Here is a 15,420-nt window from a genome sequence, read left to right on the forward strand (position 1 = left end):
TGATGCGTACCCGCTCTATATGTAGTTAAAAACAGCTCATTCTAAGGTAACGCGACACAACGATTCTTATTTTCATGGGATTATACACTAACTAAAATATACTTATGAACATTATATTCCATTTCTGTCAAGTCCGTTCCGTAAATTCTACACGCTGCACCTTTACTGAACATTCGCAAAGTAAATAGTATTAACTACAGGCACGTAAGAGGACAGCTTACGCAGCAGGTGAGGTCCTTTCCCAAACCCGGAAGTGCCTTCCGCGGTAGTTAAAGCTGTTTACAATCGACAAAGTAACAGAATGAAAATGCTATATTTATAATAAACTGTTTAAAATGAATTAACCTTGTGTGATTGGACTAATTATTATGTATGTAAAAATGTGATTAAAACGTTGACGGAATACTGACATCCAAATCGAGTACTCATGTACTCATGCCCATCCCTAACGTCGTCAACAAGTTGCAATATTGCTGTTATGACAATATGATTTTTTTTTATCATATAATTTTGTATCATACTATCTTGAACGGATTACTCCAAAGAATCTTTCGGTTTGTAATGCGCACCGAACCGGAAGCCTCGTACCGAACGGCAGAGTACGAATTATACTATGACAATCGGGGCGGTCAACTTCGGGGGGGAGGCCACTTAAGGGGTGTCTGAAATCGTATTACAAGATTCAAAATCGTATTACAAGATTCTTTCAGCCATGAATATGGGAAATATATTGTAATTTTTATGATTACAGGTAGAAGGATGTATAAACGTATTGACCTTCCCAACCTGTTGTTTTTACCTCTGTTAGGGGTCCAAGTCTAAATTATTGGGGTCAGACCCCACAATCCCACCCATAATTTGAACTATGCTGAACGGTTCAATGCGAATACGTGTATCGTTACATCCCTAATAGCACCGGATATTTTGTCATGGTAGAACGTCTGACTGCGCGTCACACCATTTAAAATCTATTCCTTATGATGTGAATGGCTGGTTCTTTGGTACAAATGTTATTTATGTGCCAGCAGTGAAGTAATACAGAGGCCATGGAGCGTCCTGCGCTGCCATCAACCATCGACTGTCCGGGGAATACTTCCTTTGAAGTCAATAAAAAGCTGATCTGCTGCCCATCGCATCGTGTCCTCAAAAACACTCAATTCAAGGCCCTATTCTCTGTGGCCGCCATGTGCATTCATTGTTAGAAGCGAAATATTCGATTTTCTATTTTATTTTTCAAATATTTAAATCGTTTTTCACAGAAAAGCATAGAATTTGGAAAAGGAAAAGAAATCTCTTGTTCAGTATTTTATCAACATTATATTATTCTAATACAATAATTACATTATAATAATATAATAATACTAAATTCTAATATATGAATTAATGATTTTAGAATTATTTTAGGACAAAACATTATTATTATTATTATTATTTTTCAAACAGGACAATCTTCATATACTGGATCTTAACACCTTTTGCATGCATCTGCCATATTAATTTAAACGTTTTTTATAATTACAAAAAAAATTCTCTAACCCCTCTAAACGCTCTCCTTTTCCACTCCCCTCATTTCTTCCTCTTTATTAGTTGATTTTCTTTTTTTTCACTCCAACTATTTTTCACCATTGTATGAGTTTCCGCTAAATGTTTTGTAAGCCCGCCAGTGAATGTGAGCAAAGCCTCTTCCACTCCATCGGCTTAGCGGGCGCTAAGCTTAAACACACCTCGCTTAAAATCCCCCCGCAAAGCGTACGCCGGACACACATACACAGGTTATTCTTCTCCGAGTTGAAAGTGAGAAAGCAGATTCCCTCCAACACTCGGTTCAGGATTGAATGCAGTTTGTCTGTGGGTGTTCACACGCACAGACAGACTCACCGATGCAATCCAAAACACAAAGAAGAACGTACAAGTAGTCCTTCACAAACACACACACACACACACACACAAACACACACACACACACACCCACACACACAGACACACACACACACCCACACACACACACACACACGCCCGCGCACACACACACACGTGCGTCCAAGTTCTGGACACTAGTAGTCCCGCAGTGGCCTCCGTGTCTCCCTTCCAAAGTCTCTTAGGGGATGGGATCCCATAAGGAAAGGTCTGAGCAATAAGAAGCCCAAATATTCCATCAGGTCTAAATCCTCTCCGCGGTTGGAGCCGGATTAAGACAAATACAAACACGGCCAAGTCAGTGAAGCTGGGACCCCAGCCAGCAGGACCAGAGGCCCGGACACACCAGCCTGTTGTGTGTGTCCGTGCTCATGTGTGCCTGCACATCCATGTGTGTATACATGATTTCGCATTGATTTTGTGTGTGCCCGTGTGTGTGTGTCTGTGCCCATCTGTGTGTGTCGGCATACGGTATCAGCGTGTTCACATGCATTTTTGTCTGCAGGATTATGCCGTTGTGTGTGTGTGTGTGTGTGTGTGTGTGTGTGTGTGCATGCCGGTGTGCACCTCTATGTGTTGGCACACGTGCACTGTGTGTGTGTTCATGTGCATGTGCATGTGATGATTATGTATGATTATGCATGTGCCTACGTATTATTGCATGTGTGTGTGTGTGCATGTGTTTATCTCCATGTATGGGAACACACGTCTACGCATTCCTGTGTGTGTTCACGTGCACGTGCGTGTGATTATGCATGTGCCCATGTGTCGGTGCGTGTATTTGCGTGTGCATGTGCGTATCTCTGTGTGTGGCACAGGGCACGCACGTATGCATGCGTGCGTGAGTGATGTGGAAAAAACTCACAGAGTCCCAGTGTGTGCACAGGATCATGGGCTTTGCTGATTCTAACACTGGGCAAGGAGATATAATGTTAGTTAGTTCACACAAATTCGTATCTGCAGATCCATGCCTGAGTGCGTCGGTGCGTGTGTTTGCGAGCGTGTGTGTGTGTACGGGTATGCACCTCTATGTGTTTCTGTGTGCATATGTGTGTGCTCATGTGCACATGCGTGTGACGATTATGCATGATTATGCATGTGCCTACATGTTAGTATGTGTGTGCGAGTGTGTCCATGTGCATGTGCGTATCCCTGGCACTGGGCACGCACGTTCATGTATGCCTGTGTGTGTGTGTGTGTGTGTGTGTGTGTGCATGTGTGTGTGTGTGTGTGTGTGTCTGTGTGTGTGAACATGCAGCAAAACTCCAGTGTTAGCATTAGCTGTCACGGGGATGAGCAGACTAAAGCTGTGCTACGTGCTGCTCATTGTAATGGGGAGACAGTGTGTGTGTCAGGGAGGAGCGTGGGGTGCAGCTGCAAAACACAGCGTTTGTTGTGTTGGTACGGGTTTGTACGCAGCCTCCCCATCTGTGCCTGTGTGCGTGTGCCTGTGTCTGCATACACACATAGACACATATACACACACACAAACACACACACACATACCTTCAATGGTGTACTTGAGGAGGAGACATCAAAATACACGTCTTTGTGTCTTTTTCTATTGCTGAACAGTTTTGGATTCATTCAGTTAGTTGGCGTGTGTGTGTGTGCGTGCGTGCATGTGTGCGTGTGTGTGTTTGTAGTCTCTTTATGGGTTTGTTTAGCCTCCATCACTGTGGAGTCTGTGTTGATTTAGTCACGCTATCTCTGAAGCTGTTCTGTGCTACTGCGGCCACAGGCAGCTGCAGTGTTTTGAGGTGGGAGCAGACATGGATTTCTATCACCCGCCTCAAGGCTGCTGATTAGGATTCAATGCACCTCTCTCAAATCCCTCCCTCTAACCCCCCCACCCCACCCCCATCTCTCTCCCTCGCACCTTTTTGGGAGCACCCTCTAAACCAATCAGTGAGAGAAGGGGTGAAGCCTTGGTGGGCCATTATAACGGACATGTCAGCTATAGACAAAGGACACAAACACACACTTTTACTCACGCAGTCATCTGATTAATCAATGTGTTGTTGCTATTTTGACACTCTATCTTCAGGAAATGCAGTTTCATTAAAAGGTATTTCTCTTATATTATTGATATAATACATAATTTAACGGGACGGCCAATAATCACATGCAATTGCATATGAATATCTAATGCACTTTGATAAGTTCAGTTAAGTGGTTATTAGGTAGATGCTTGTGTGTGTGTGTGTGTGTGTGTGTGTGTGTGTGTGTGTGTGTGTGTGTGTGTGTGTGTGTTGCCTTGCACTAGTCCGTTGCTCGTGTGTGAGGATCGCCAGTTCGCCACCAACCAGGGTGTCTGTGTGTTGCAGACGTTCTGTGAGTGTGTGCCCAGCTCCTCCCAGCTCAAACACCGCTGGTCAGACTCTGAAACGGCCAGGGAGACACCGCCCAAGGTAAGGGCCCACCACCGCACCCCACGCGCAGAAATATCCATGTTAGGAGTGTGCATGGGCACGTAACTTAACTGCATAAACACACACTCACCAATACATACACCAAAGACATTAGAATTTTACATTATCATAGTCATTATGGCCATATTGTAATCCAATGTGAACACCAACGGAAGTTAAGATATTGAGTTTTAAAGAAAGAATTTAGATTTTCAATGTCAAGACAAACATTGAACACAATATTTTATTGGAAATTTAATGAAACTGCAGAGAATCTGGCACACAGTAAAATAAATAAATAACATAATAATAATAATAATAATAATAATAATAATTATAATAAGATTAATCATAATGACAACAACTAATAATACATAAATAACACAAATATTAATACTGATAATAACTTACAAAATAACTGAATAAATAGACAAATAAACACATAAATATTCATAATAAAAGTAATAATAATATTTAGTACTATTATTATTATTATTATTATTATTATTATTATTATTATTATTATTATTATTATAATCACAATAAATATGAAATATGGAAATCCTAGAAATTTCCTGAGAAATATATTATTTTGTTTTATTCATAATTATTCATGATATAATTCAGCCATTCCATGCCTTTGGTCGTCCGCGTTAGCCGCTCACCTGCATCAGGGATTAGCGTGTCATTGGTGATTCTCATCAAAATCCGCCTCCTCATTGCTCTGGCGATACTGAATCGGGGGGGATTATCGCATATTACCCATCACATTCGCCATGGAGCTGTGGCGATTGCACAACGTCGACTCATGGAATCCCAACAAACAAACACACTCACATTGCATGCGTTATCTAGGATTAAGGCCCCTATTCCCTGTGCTCTGAGCAGACTGATCATGGCTGAAAACGAAGGGGTAGGGAGCATAAGGGAATAATAGGAAAGTGTTTTATCTGCATATCGATTACTGATGTGACTGGGAAAATGAAATGGCTGTGGATATATCGGGTGCCCATACTGACGTCATTCACTCATCGGATATCTATTAGACAAATAGAATGGGCAAGACTGGCCTCTAAACAAATACAAGTAAACAGAGGAGCTGTGTTTTTTATGCATAAAAAGCTCTGCGACTTTCACATTTCTCAACCGATTTCAATTTTGTATTCAAGGATTTATGATCTATGCGGAGTAGAAAAAAAGCTTTTATTTTTGAAAACTCCATGACCATGTCCAGGCCCGGATCCAGTTCTTGAGATTTCTTTTTTTTCTCTTTTTTTTTTTTTTTTTTCAAATAATATCACCTTGAAAACCCACAGTTTGTATGTGAAGGTACAATGTGAAGCCGACTGAACATACAGTTCCAATAAATTCCTATTTAATGGATTTTTGTATATTTTTTGCTGTTTTAATAAGAAGTGCTGTGGTTTACTACAGCCTCATGTAACCTTACATATAATTCCAACAACTACAATAATAATAATAAGAAAAGAGAGCTCTGGTATCAGAATTAGTATCTGTATTGGCACCAGTGTTTCTGTTATCTGGTAATTGCCAGTTTTTGATGGGAAGAATCTTTAGTAATTTATTTATTTATATACCCTTATCTGGGGAATTGCAATTTCTCTGCATTTACCCATCCTAGTATCTGATATATCTGGGAGCAGTGGGCTGCCATGTAGAGGCGCCTGTGGAGCAGTTAGAGGGTCAAGTGTCTTGCTCAAGGACACAGCACGCTAGCAGGAGGAGCCTGGGATCAAACCAGCAACCTTCTGCTTACTAGGCGACCCCCTCTAACACCTCTAACGCATCATATATGCCAGAAACTGTAGAATAAATGATGGTTAAAGTATAAATTTGTTCCAAGTGTCACGATTTGGTGTTTGGATTTGGACTGCTATATTCACACACACACACACACACACACACACACACACACACACACACACACACACACACACACACATACACACACACACACACACACTCTCGAAAAATAATCAAAGCATCCTATCCAGAATAAATGATCAAAAAAGTTTTATGTCAATGGGAGCGCTGTGAATGTCCCCTCACCTTCGGTGTGGAAGCAGCTGAGAGGACTGATTAGGATTGGAATGCTATATTTTGGAATGTAATACTGCAACTAAAACTTAGTTGCACCTCTGAAATGCACAGTGATCTACACCCACATGATCCCCCCTGCTGCGATCACTTTTTATCCTCCTAGAGTAAACACAGTGGCTTCGAGGGCTTCCTGGAAGACACAATTGATTTCAACAGATTAAAGTGGCCATAAAACTCTATCATAAAACAAACCATTAGCTATCTATTAGCATGGTTCACTGTGCCTTGTAGAGCCGATTTGCATATTAATTACCTCACTCTGATGCAGGCTCACACATAGTGAAAGATAGCCCACGCAAACACGCACACACACACACACCGGCACACTATCGACTAAAAGCAGGGAAATTTGCAGGATTTATTTAAGCTCTCTCACTTGTGGCACTGTGCATGATGCGTCATGAACACACCGCTGCTCTCCCAGTCTCCCAGGGCACGCATCATCCAGTGGAGAATGGGAGCATGTGGAATCATTTGGAGGGGAATGAGGGGGAGAAGCCACTGGTGTGGCAACCCTTCCTCTCCCTCGCTCTCTCTCTCCTATCAACTCGTGATGAAACGTTTGGCTCTCCAGATTCGGCTCTTGATGAGTGATTTGTTACTTTTTTTCTGTCTCTGTCTCTGATTTTTCTGACTTTGCTCGTTTGTTCAGTTTTGACCAACAACTCTTAGATTTATTTTAAAATGATCTTTATTGATTTTGCATAATTTGAGGTTGGCGTCTGGACCCTAGTGCTCATCACCATCATACTGGCGAAGTGAACGGCAAACATAGGCATACTAAAGCTGCTTTGTTCGGAGACATTGTCCGGAGTTGTCCTTTCACACATGCAGCATACACGGAAATTGCCGTGTTAGACATATTCATAACCACTGGAAATACTCTGTTTGGTTTAGACAAGGGGCGGAGCCTGGGTAGAGTGTGCAGGAGGCAGGCTGCAATGTCGCATGACGCTGTAGAGTTTTGGCACACCCAAGAGGGCGGAGGAGGCTACCGACGTATTCATTTTTGCGTTGATACTCCATGTATTTGGATGTATCAGCAATATAAACAAAGAGTGGAAAGGAATATAAAGGAAACCGGAAAGGAGTACAAAGCAGCTACGCTCCGTGCACGAAGATCCGAACAAAGCTAAATGACCCTTCTTCACCCTCGGCAAGTGGCCATGTTGATGACGTCACCAGACGCATGATAGAGACATCATCAATGCGCGCGACACGTCCACTCACTAGGCCATTGTCAATGTGCGTTCTTGTCAGTACTTGTGGTCTTGTGGACCTGTGAAAAGTAATCAGTCGCAGCCCAAGTACTGTTGCAATTCAATGTACGCATCAAGCCAAGTCCAGTCCAAATGCCCGGATGTGGACTTGCTCCGCCCATTTTTTAGGATTCATCGGTGGTGACTTGTGTAGACTCGGGACAGCCAAGTATCCCAGAATGCATTTCGCACCAAGCGGTGGCAGGTGGAGGTGGAGGGAGCACAGCAAAGCAGGCAGGGCAGGAGCAATGGCTGATTAAATGGGCTGGTTCATAAGGACGTGGAAGTGTGTGGCGCTGTCAAGTTGTCTGACAGAACATCCTCGGCAAGCTAGGCCATTTGGTTTAAATAGGGTCAGAATTCATTCCAAATGCTAGACCTCTTTTCACATTAATTTAATCCTCAGTATTTTTTTCAGTTCGCGAGTTGAAGATTCTCTCTGTTTGAGTCATTTATCTGAAACTTGCTGCTGTTACAGAAAAGAACAACTCTTTTGGGTAATTTAAAAGAATTGTCCATTATGAACCAATCGTTTGTGAGTCTTGCATCACTTATATCAACTGATGCTTCTCTTGAGACTGGATACCAAATACAAATATGTGCAGTTCTTTTCATTTAGCACAAACGTAATGACACAAAACACTGTTTTCAATTTCACATTGTTCTTTTGGCAGAAATCCCTCTCTGTCGATGCATTCTCCACCGAGCCTGGTCTCCATGGTTGTGTCTCTCTCTCGCCCCCTATTATATTTTGTTTCCTCTTCTTGTTTTAAGTTCTGTGTGAGTTTCCTGTTGTCTTTGTCATCCTCTAAAGTGAAAAGATGGATGCTGGATCAGCATGGTACACTTCACCAGATCAGTCTCAGAAAGCTCAGATCCCCCCTCGCTACTTCAGCTCAAATAGCATATTGAATGTTTGGACAGAAATTGGGGCTTTTTTTGCTTTGCTTTCAGTTAATTTTGATGTTTCACAAGACTGACAGTTGTGGGAATCTGCTTTCTTTTTTTTTGTGAGTAACTCGTTTCAAACTTTACCATAACAAATTGGATACTCATTTATCAATAAAAAATGAAGCAACTGGCCTCGAAAATATGTACAATCTGAGGATGTTTTGAATTAAATGTCTTTGAATAATAATACTCTAGGTATATTTAGGTATATTTACATCATATTTCTTATGTTCTAGATAAGATAATATACGTGAGAATAGTGCTACTCCATGTAAACATATGTATTGTGTACATATGATATGTTATGCCTTTCCCTTCTTGACTTCCACTGTTTATTTTCTGCTGTCTAAAGTTCCTTTCCTAGCACTGAGAGCAGTAAATCCACTGGCAATGTTCCATATTGGCATAATGTGGGAAAAGGAGCCGGTGTGTTGATGTTCCGTAAAAGTCGTTCGGTAAATTTTCCCACTCTTGACCTTGTGTCATTTACGGGAAAATGCTGGTACGGCTGTGAATGGAAGTTTGTGGGAATGGAAGCAGTAACATTGCCGGGACAAGCATGTAAAGTAGGGTGGGAGCCGAATACCATCAAAGCACAAATAATAAATACAAAAAAAATAAAAATACATTTGGAAAAATGGCGAGCTCGATCCGAACCGTGGAGCTTGTCTGCAAAGACGAGAAACTCAAACACAGCTGGTGTCTATAGAGACAGGTCTTTTTATTCTTGAATGTTTTTCTTTTTCTTCTTCAAAATGCCACTCAGACCCTAGATGAGTCTTTTAGAGTTAGGGGTGTGGTGCCGTGACATCGGACACAAGTGCTCAGCCTGCCCGCCGGCTGAACCCGAGCGGGGAGCCGGAGAGGGAACGGGCGGACAGGGAGGGGTAGAACAGGTGGAGAGCATTCCTCCTCCGGAGGCAGAGAGTGGTTAGGGTTCACCCTAACCCTAACGCTAAACCCAGGTTGGAAACTATTACACTCATTAAATAACATTGGGTTTGGGTTATTGAGCAGAGGGAACATATATTGAGCAGAGGGAACATATATGGGCACGGAGATGGGTGGTGGAAACCAAAACGCTTCTCTCTGATAGCCAAGAAAAAAATCTAACCGTTTCAGATTGTACGTCCGTTGCCGACAGATTCCAAATATCGCATCTACACTGGACATAATATACTAACCCTAACCCATTACATAATGTATACGTAACAGTCAGCTATGTGGGAACAGACTCCATACGGAACTTCTCTGTAAAGGAGGCCAATATGTGAATATCTGTGATTACCTGCCTTTGCTGGATATTTTTTGGCTTTCATGCTCTAATAATGGTCTTTTTATTCTCTTTTTACCCCACCCTTCATCCACCTTTTCCTTCTGTACTTTTTCTCTATTTCTCTGTCCTTGCCAACCTCTTACTTTTTTACTGCTTCTATCTCCATCCTTTCACCTCACCTCTGTTCCTCTCTGCAGAGGATGAGCTGTAGCTACCTGCTCTGCACCATCCTGCTCTTCGTCGCCGTGCTGCTGGCAGTCACTGTCACCGGCACCATCCTCTTCATGAACCACTACCAGGCGCCGCCCATGTCCGACGGCCCGCCACACATCTCCACCAATCAGGACGAGGCCAACGCCCTGGTCACGGTGGAGCGGGGCGATGGCTCACGCATCAACATCTTCATCGATCCCAATTGCCCCGACTACAACAGCAATTTTTTGCGTCTGGAGGGCGTGCAGACGTCCCTGCTGCACTCGCTGACGGACCATGACTCGGACTTGAAGTCGGTGAAGGGCCAAGACAGGGCCCTGCTGGTCAGCCTGGCAGAGGAGGTGGCCAAACTGTCAGCTCACGCCGGGCAGCTGAAAATGGACTACGAGTCCCTGCGTAGGGGACAGGGGAGTCTAGGACAGGACCTGAACACGCTGCAGACGGAGCAGGGACGCCTCATTCCGGTAGGAACGCAATGTGATGAGTTTGAAATGTGATAGTCACAACTGTTTGGCCATGTGGTCATGAAGTGAAATGGAACTATCACTAATATATATATACGTATATATCTTATATATCTATATTATATATCTAATAAAGAATATAATTGTTGATGGTATTTAGGACAGAGATGATGGTGATGATGATGATGATGATGTTGCAGATCATGTTTGTTGATTTAACAAACAAAAATGGTAAAATTGTTGATACTTGTTAATCGTATACACCACTGTATCCAAAGCGATAATGATCTTCGTAGCTGGTGTGCGGGGCAGCTGTTCAAACTAACTAATTCAAATCTCATGGTAATGTTACATTTAAAAAAAAGGCTTTATAATCAAGTTACTAACATATGGCAAAGTCACAAAATCAAAGCTTGATTGAGAAACATTGTATTACCTTTCATTTAAACAGAGCCTTTTCCCCAAACCCCATTTCCAAACTGCTACTTATAAGCACTTATTGAGGGCATTTAATTGTATGTGATGGCTTATTTAAAGAAAAAGTCCAGTAGGGGAGAATATATTCCCAAATACTCCTTTAATCTTGTTATTTTCAAGTTTGTCACCACTGTGGACATATATTTATATAGGTAGAATGCAGCCCAGTCAAAATAGTTGAACCAATTGTGACAGATGTATGTTAGTAGTATGTAATCTGAATCAATTAGGGTACAACATAATTCATTCTTTCATCGTAATAATTTTTTTGTGGCCATATGTTTAAAGTAGTATGTAATCTTCAAATTGTCATAATGATAATGCCAATGATAATTTTATTAATAATAATAATAATAATAATAATAATAATAATAATAATAATTATTATTATTATTATTATTTTTTTTTATTATTATTTTTATTATTAATAGTAGTAGTAGTAGTATAATTCTTGAGAGTTTTTTTGATGGAATGTCTAAAATGATGCAAGAATGATGCATATTTTAAGGCAGAACCATTCTGTGTAAGAGCGACCAAGGGGTTGAATTTGCATGCTTTCATATTTGCAGTATCCAGATCAATTTATCGACAGCACATGTTCTAAAGGTAGCGGTTGATGTTGTTTTTGTTTTCACCACTTCAGGCTCAGTCTCGGTCTTTATAGTTTGTATTGAATACATTTCTTCTAGGTGCCAACCAATGCAGTCATGGCCAGTCCAGTAGTCATCATCTCGGTTGTTGAACATTTTTGTCAGAAAAACACTTAAATCTCCTCTGTATTGGTCTGTTTTGCTCCTGTTGCTCGGGGAAAGAGAGCGTTGATTGGCTGACCACTGGGGGACAAACCCACTACCTGCTTCTATTGTGGTAGTGGCATGGCACAGCGGGTATTAGGGCTAAGTGGAGCTGGCGGCAGTGGCGTAGACACTCTGGGTGATTGATTTCCTCATCGGAGGCGAGGCATGAAGTATGCACAGCCGCCTTTTCGGCTTGACGCCCCAGTGTGACCGTGTGATCTATTGGTTGCCTGTGGACAGAAGCTTCTGATTTATATGGTGACACCAAGCTGACTATGCCACTGTTAGTAATGGCTCCACATGCACCGTGGGCCCATGTGGATGTTTTCACACGGAAACGGAGAGGGGAACAGTACCACGCCGCCCCAGGGGGGTGAGGAGGAGGTCAGTCTGATTGAGAATGTTCTAAGATGGTCTTTCTTGCATTGTTGTCAAAATTGAAAGTCATTGGACAATTACATTAACCTCTCTTAGGTTTTGATGACAATACGTTTTGTTCAATACTGTGTAGTCAAAATATAGACCGATCAGCCACAACTTTAAAACCACCTGCCTACCGTAATTTCCGGACTATAAGCCTACTTTTTTCCCACGCTTTGAACCTCGCGGCTTATCCAATGACGTGGCTAATTTATGGATTTTTCCCGCTTTCACAAGCTTCATGCCGCCAAAAAACTGAGCAAAAAACACATTATGGGACAGTGCTCAGTTTTTTGGCGGCATGAAGCTTTCATTAGATCAATGAAATTGCTGAACGGGTGAAGGTGAAACAATGTAACTGTTTAGATTAAATCGAGTGCGCTCAAACTTCCTATTTACGGTCGTCATTTCCTCACCCTCATCATGGCAAAGAGGCAAAGAAATGCATATGATGCAGGTTTCAAGTTGAAGCCGATCGATCGGGCTGTTGGCAAAGGAAATAGAGCTGCTGCACGGGAGCTTGGCGATGATAAGACGTTGGAAACAGCAGCGTGAGGAACTAACTCGGTGCAAAAAGACAACAAAAGCTTTCAGAGGGAAGAAAGCAGATGGCCCGAACTAGAAAATGAGCTCGAAGACTGGGTCAACACACAGAGAGCAGACGGCCGAGGTGTTTCAACTGTGCAGATCCGACTGAAAGCCAAAACAATCGCCACCGCAATGAAGTTTGAGGATTTTAGAGGTGGACCATCGTGGTGTCTGCCAGTGGGTCCTGACAGCGTGGAGCATTGTCAAAAAATCCACTATCATCAACGGGTTTGGAAAGTCTGGACTGCTGCGTGTTGAAGAGGGCGGCATGAGCTCAGCGGGGAATTTGCCTCCGGTTGAAACCGACGAGAGCGACAATGAAAACGATCCCACGTCGGATGAAGCAATTCTGAGGCTATTCAATTCCGACACCGAAGGAGATGACTTCAGTGGTTTCAGTGCACAGGAGGAGGAAGATAGTGACCAATGACTTTCTTGGTAGGCTACTGTAACTAATTTTTTATTTTTGTTACAGGCCGTGTTTCGTTAGAGCCTGTGTAAAGTTCATTTGTTTCAATGTACCGGTAGGCACCTGCGGCTTATAGACATGTGCGGCTTATTTATGTTCAAAATAAATATTTTTAAAAGATTCAGTGGGTGCGGCCTCTATTCAGGTGCGCTTAATAGTCTGGAAATTACGGAAATATTGTGTAGGCCCCCTTGTGCCGCCAAAACAGCTGTGACCCTTCGAGGCATGGACTCCATAAGACCTCTGAAGGTGTCCTGTGGTATCTGGCACCAAGACTTTAGCAGCAGATACTTAAAGTCCTGTAATGGCCCCCATGGATCGGGCTTGTTGTTCCAGCACATCCCACAGATGTGCTTTTGCGGGGTTAGGGTTAGCTAGCCAGCATTAACTTTTTCAGCTATTTGTGTTACTGTTCACTGGTTGTTCTTCCTTGGACCACTTTTGATAGGTACTAACCACTGCATACCGAGAACACCCCACAAGACCTGCCTTTTTAAAGATGCTGTGACCCAGTCGTCTTGTAAAAGTCACCTCACCTATGAGTGGTTTTAATGTTGTGGCTGGGCGGTGTATATGATACCCCGACTAATGAACCACTAACCAAGTCAAACATCTGTGGTATCTCATAAAGATTCACCCTTACACACACATAATCTTACAATCAAGCATACACACAGAGGCAGAGCACAAAGCACATCTGTAGCACATACACATGTAGCTAAAACCTCCATTTTCTCCTTTGCATCCTCCGTAGATCCTGCAAAATGGGTCATTCCCAAGGTGTGTGATAATGTGTGTGTGTGTGTGTGTGTGTGTGTGTGTGTGTGTGTGTGTGTGTGTGTGTGTGTGTGTGTGTGTGTGTGTGTGTGCGTGCGCATGTATGTGTATGTGTGTGTGTGTGGCTGAAGGCCCCAGTGCCCATACAATGTGATTGCAGTTTGGCCCACTATGTCTCAGAGGCGTGATGCATACTTATTGAGGCCAGTGAGAGACTGGTAGGGCTTCTTGTCTCCTGCAGTTTACACACACCTTAATACTGCTGCAGAGTATGGAAAGAAAACTTGTTATCTTCAACCAAAACCAAAAGTTTGGTTGCAGAGCTCATGTTTAATTATTCTGGCGGTGGACAAAATAAGGACCTAATAAGAAATAGGGTCTTGGCCACCTTTCACTTCCGGAACAGCTGCAATGCTTCTTTAAATGCTTTGATAGAAATCCATTGCTCTGTGTTGCACCATTATTCTCAAAGAAAAGTCTCAAGTTCTTAGAGGGATGAAGGGGATGAATATCTTTGAATTTCGCGTCAACATTCAGTGCTGTTCAGATCAGGGGATCTAAACATCAAATCACCTACATCTTTCAACCAATTCTCTGAATCCAGATGTGATCACCATCTGGATGCAGAGAATTGGTTGAAAGATGGCCTATAGGACCATCATCTGAATAGCAGCCTTATCATGAATTCCAACTTTGTGACGCACATTGTCTTTGTTGAGACTTGGTCCTAGTGGTGCTGGTTCAAGTCTGGTCATTTTTGAGGCAATCATCATCATTGATAATGGATTTCCTCGTCAACAAGCCTTGTTGACGAGGATCTTATATCTTATAGACGTAACCACTGAGCCTCTTTGTTGTTGCAGTTTATCCATGTTCGGCAGATGCAGCCATGCTTTTTGAGGCTGTTCCCCTTGTCACATTAAATTATTCTGCAGTTTTTGTGATTCATCTGCAATTCACCTGTGATTTAGGCGCTGAGTATTTGGCCTCTTTGGAACACTTGGCTGCTTGTTTGTAAACTTGTATTGGTAAACTTGCATTTGTAATTGTAATTTTACAAAAAATATACAAATATCATGCTGTTCTCACACATTTCTTTATTTCCCAACTGTTAAATTAAATCTGCTGTCACAGTTGGGTTGCTCGTGCGGCTTTACATTATTCGTCAGATCAATGAATCTAGCACTGCTAATCTTAAGCCTTGTTTTTTCCACATTATACAGAAATATTGCCTGCTATTAAGGTCTCTACTCAGCAACTCATAGTGTGGTTCAAGTACC

The 15,420-nt window shown here is 42.3% G+C and overlaps 1 protein-coding gene across 1 annotated transcript in view; it reads left to right on the forward strand.

Moving 5' to 3' along the window:
- fibcd1b (fibrinogen C domain containing 1b) overlaps nucleotides 1-15,420 on the forward strand; it is a gene marked incomplete at both ends in the record, with an annotated part of 121,369 nt that overhangs the window by 43,234 nt on the left and 62,715 nt on the right. The window contains 2 exons of the mRNA XM_080018431.1: nucleotides 4,245-4,328; nucleotides 10,133-10,612. Of these exons, the coding sequence (XP_079874557.1) occupies nucleotides 4,245-4,328; nucleotides 10,133-10,612 (564 nt within the window). The remainder of the gene's footprint in view (nucleotides 1-4,244; nucleotides 4,329-10,132; nucleotides 10,613-15,420) is intronic.

Source organism: Zeus faber (genome assembly GCF_960531495.2).
Source record: "Zeus faber genome assembly, chromosome: 17".
NCBI lineage: Eukaryota > Metazoa > Chordata > Actinopteri > Zeiformes > Zeidae > Zeus > Zeus faber.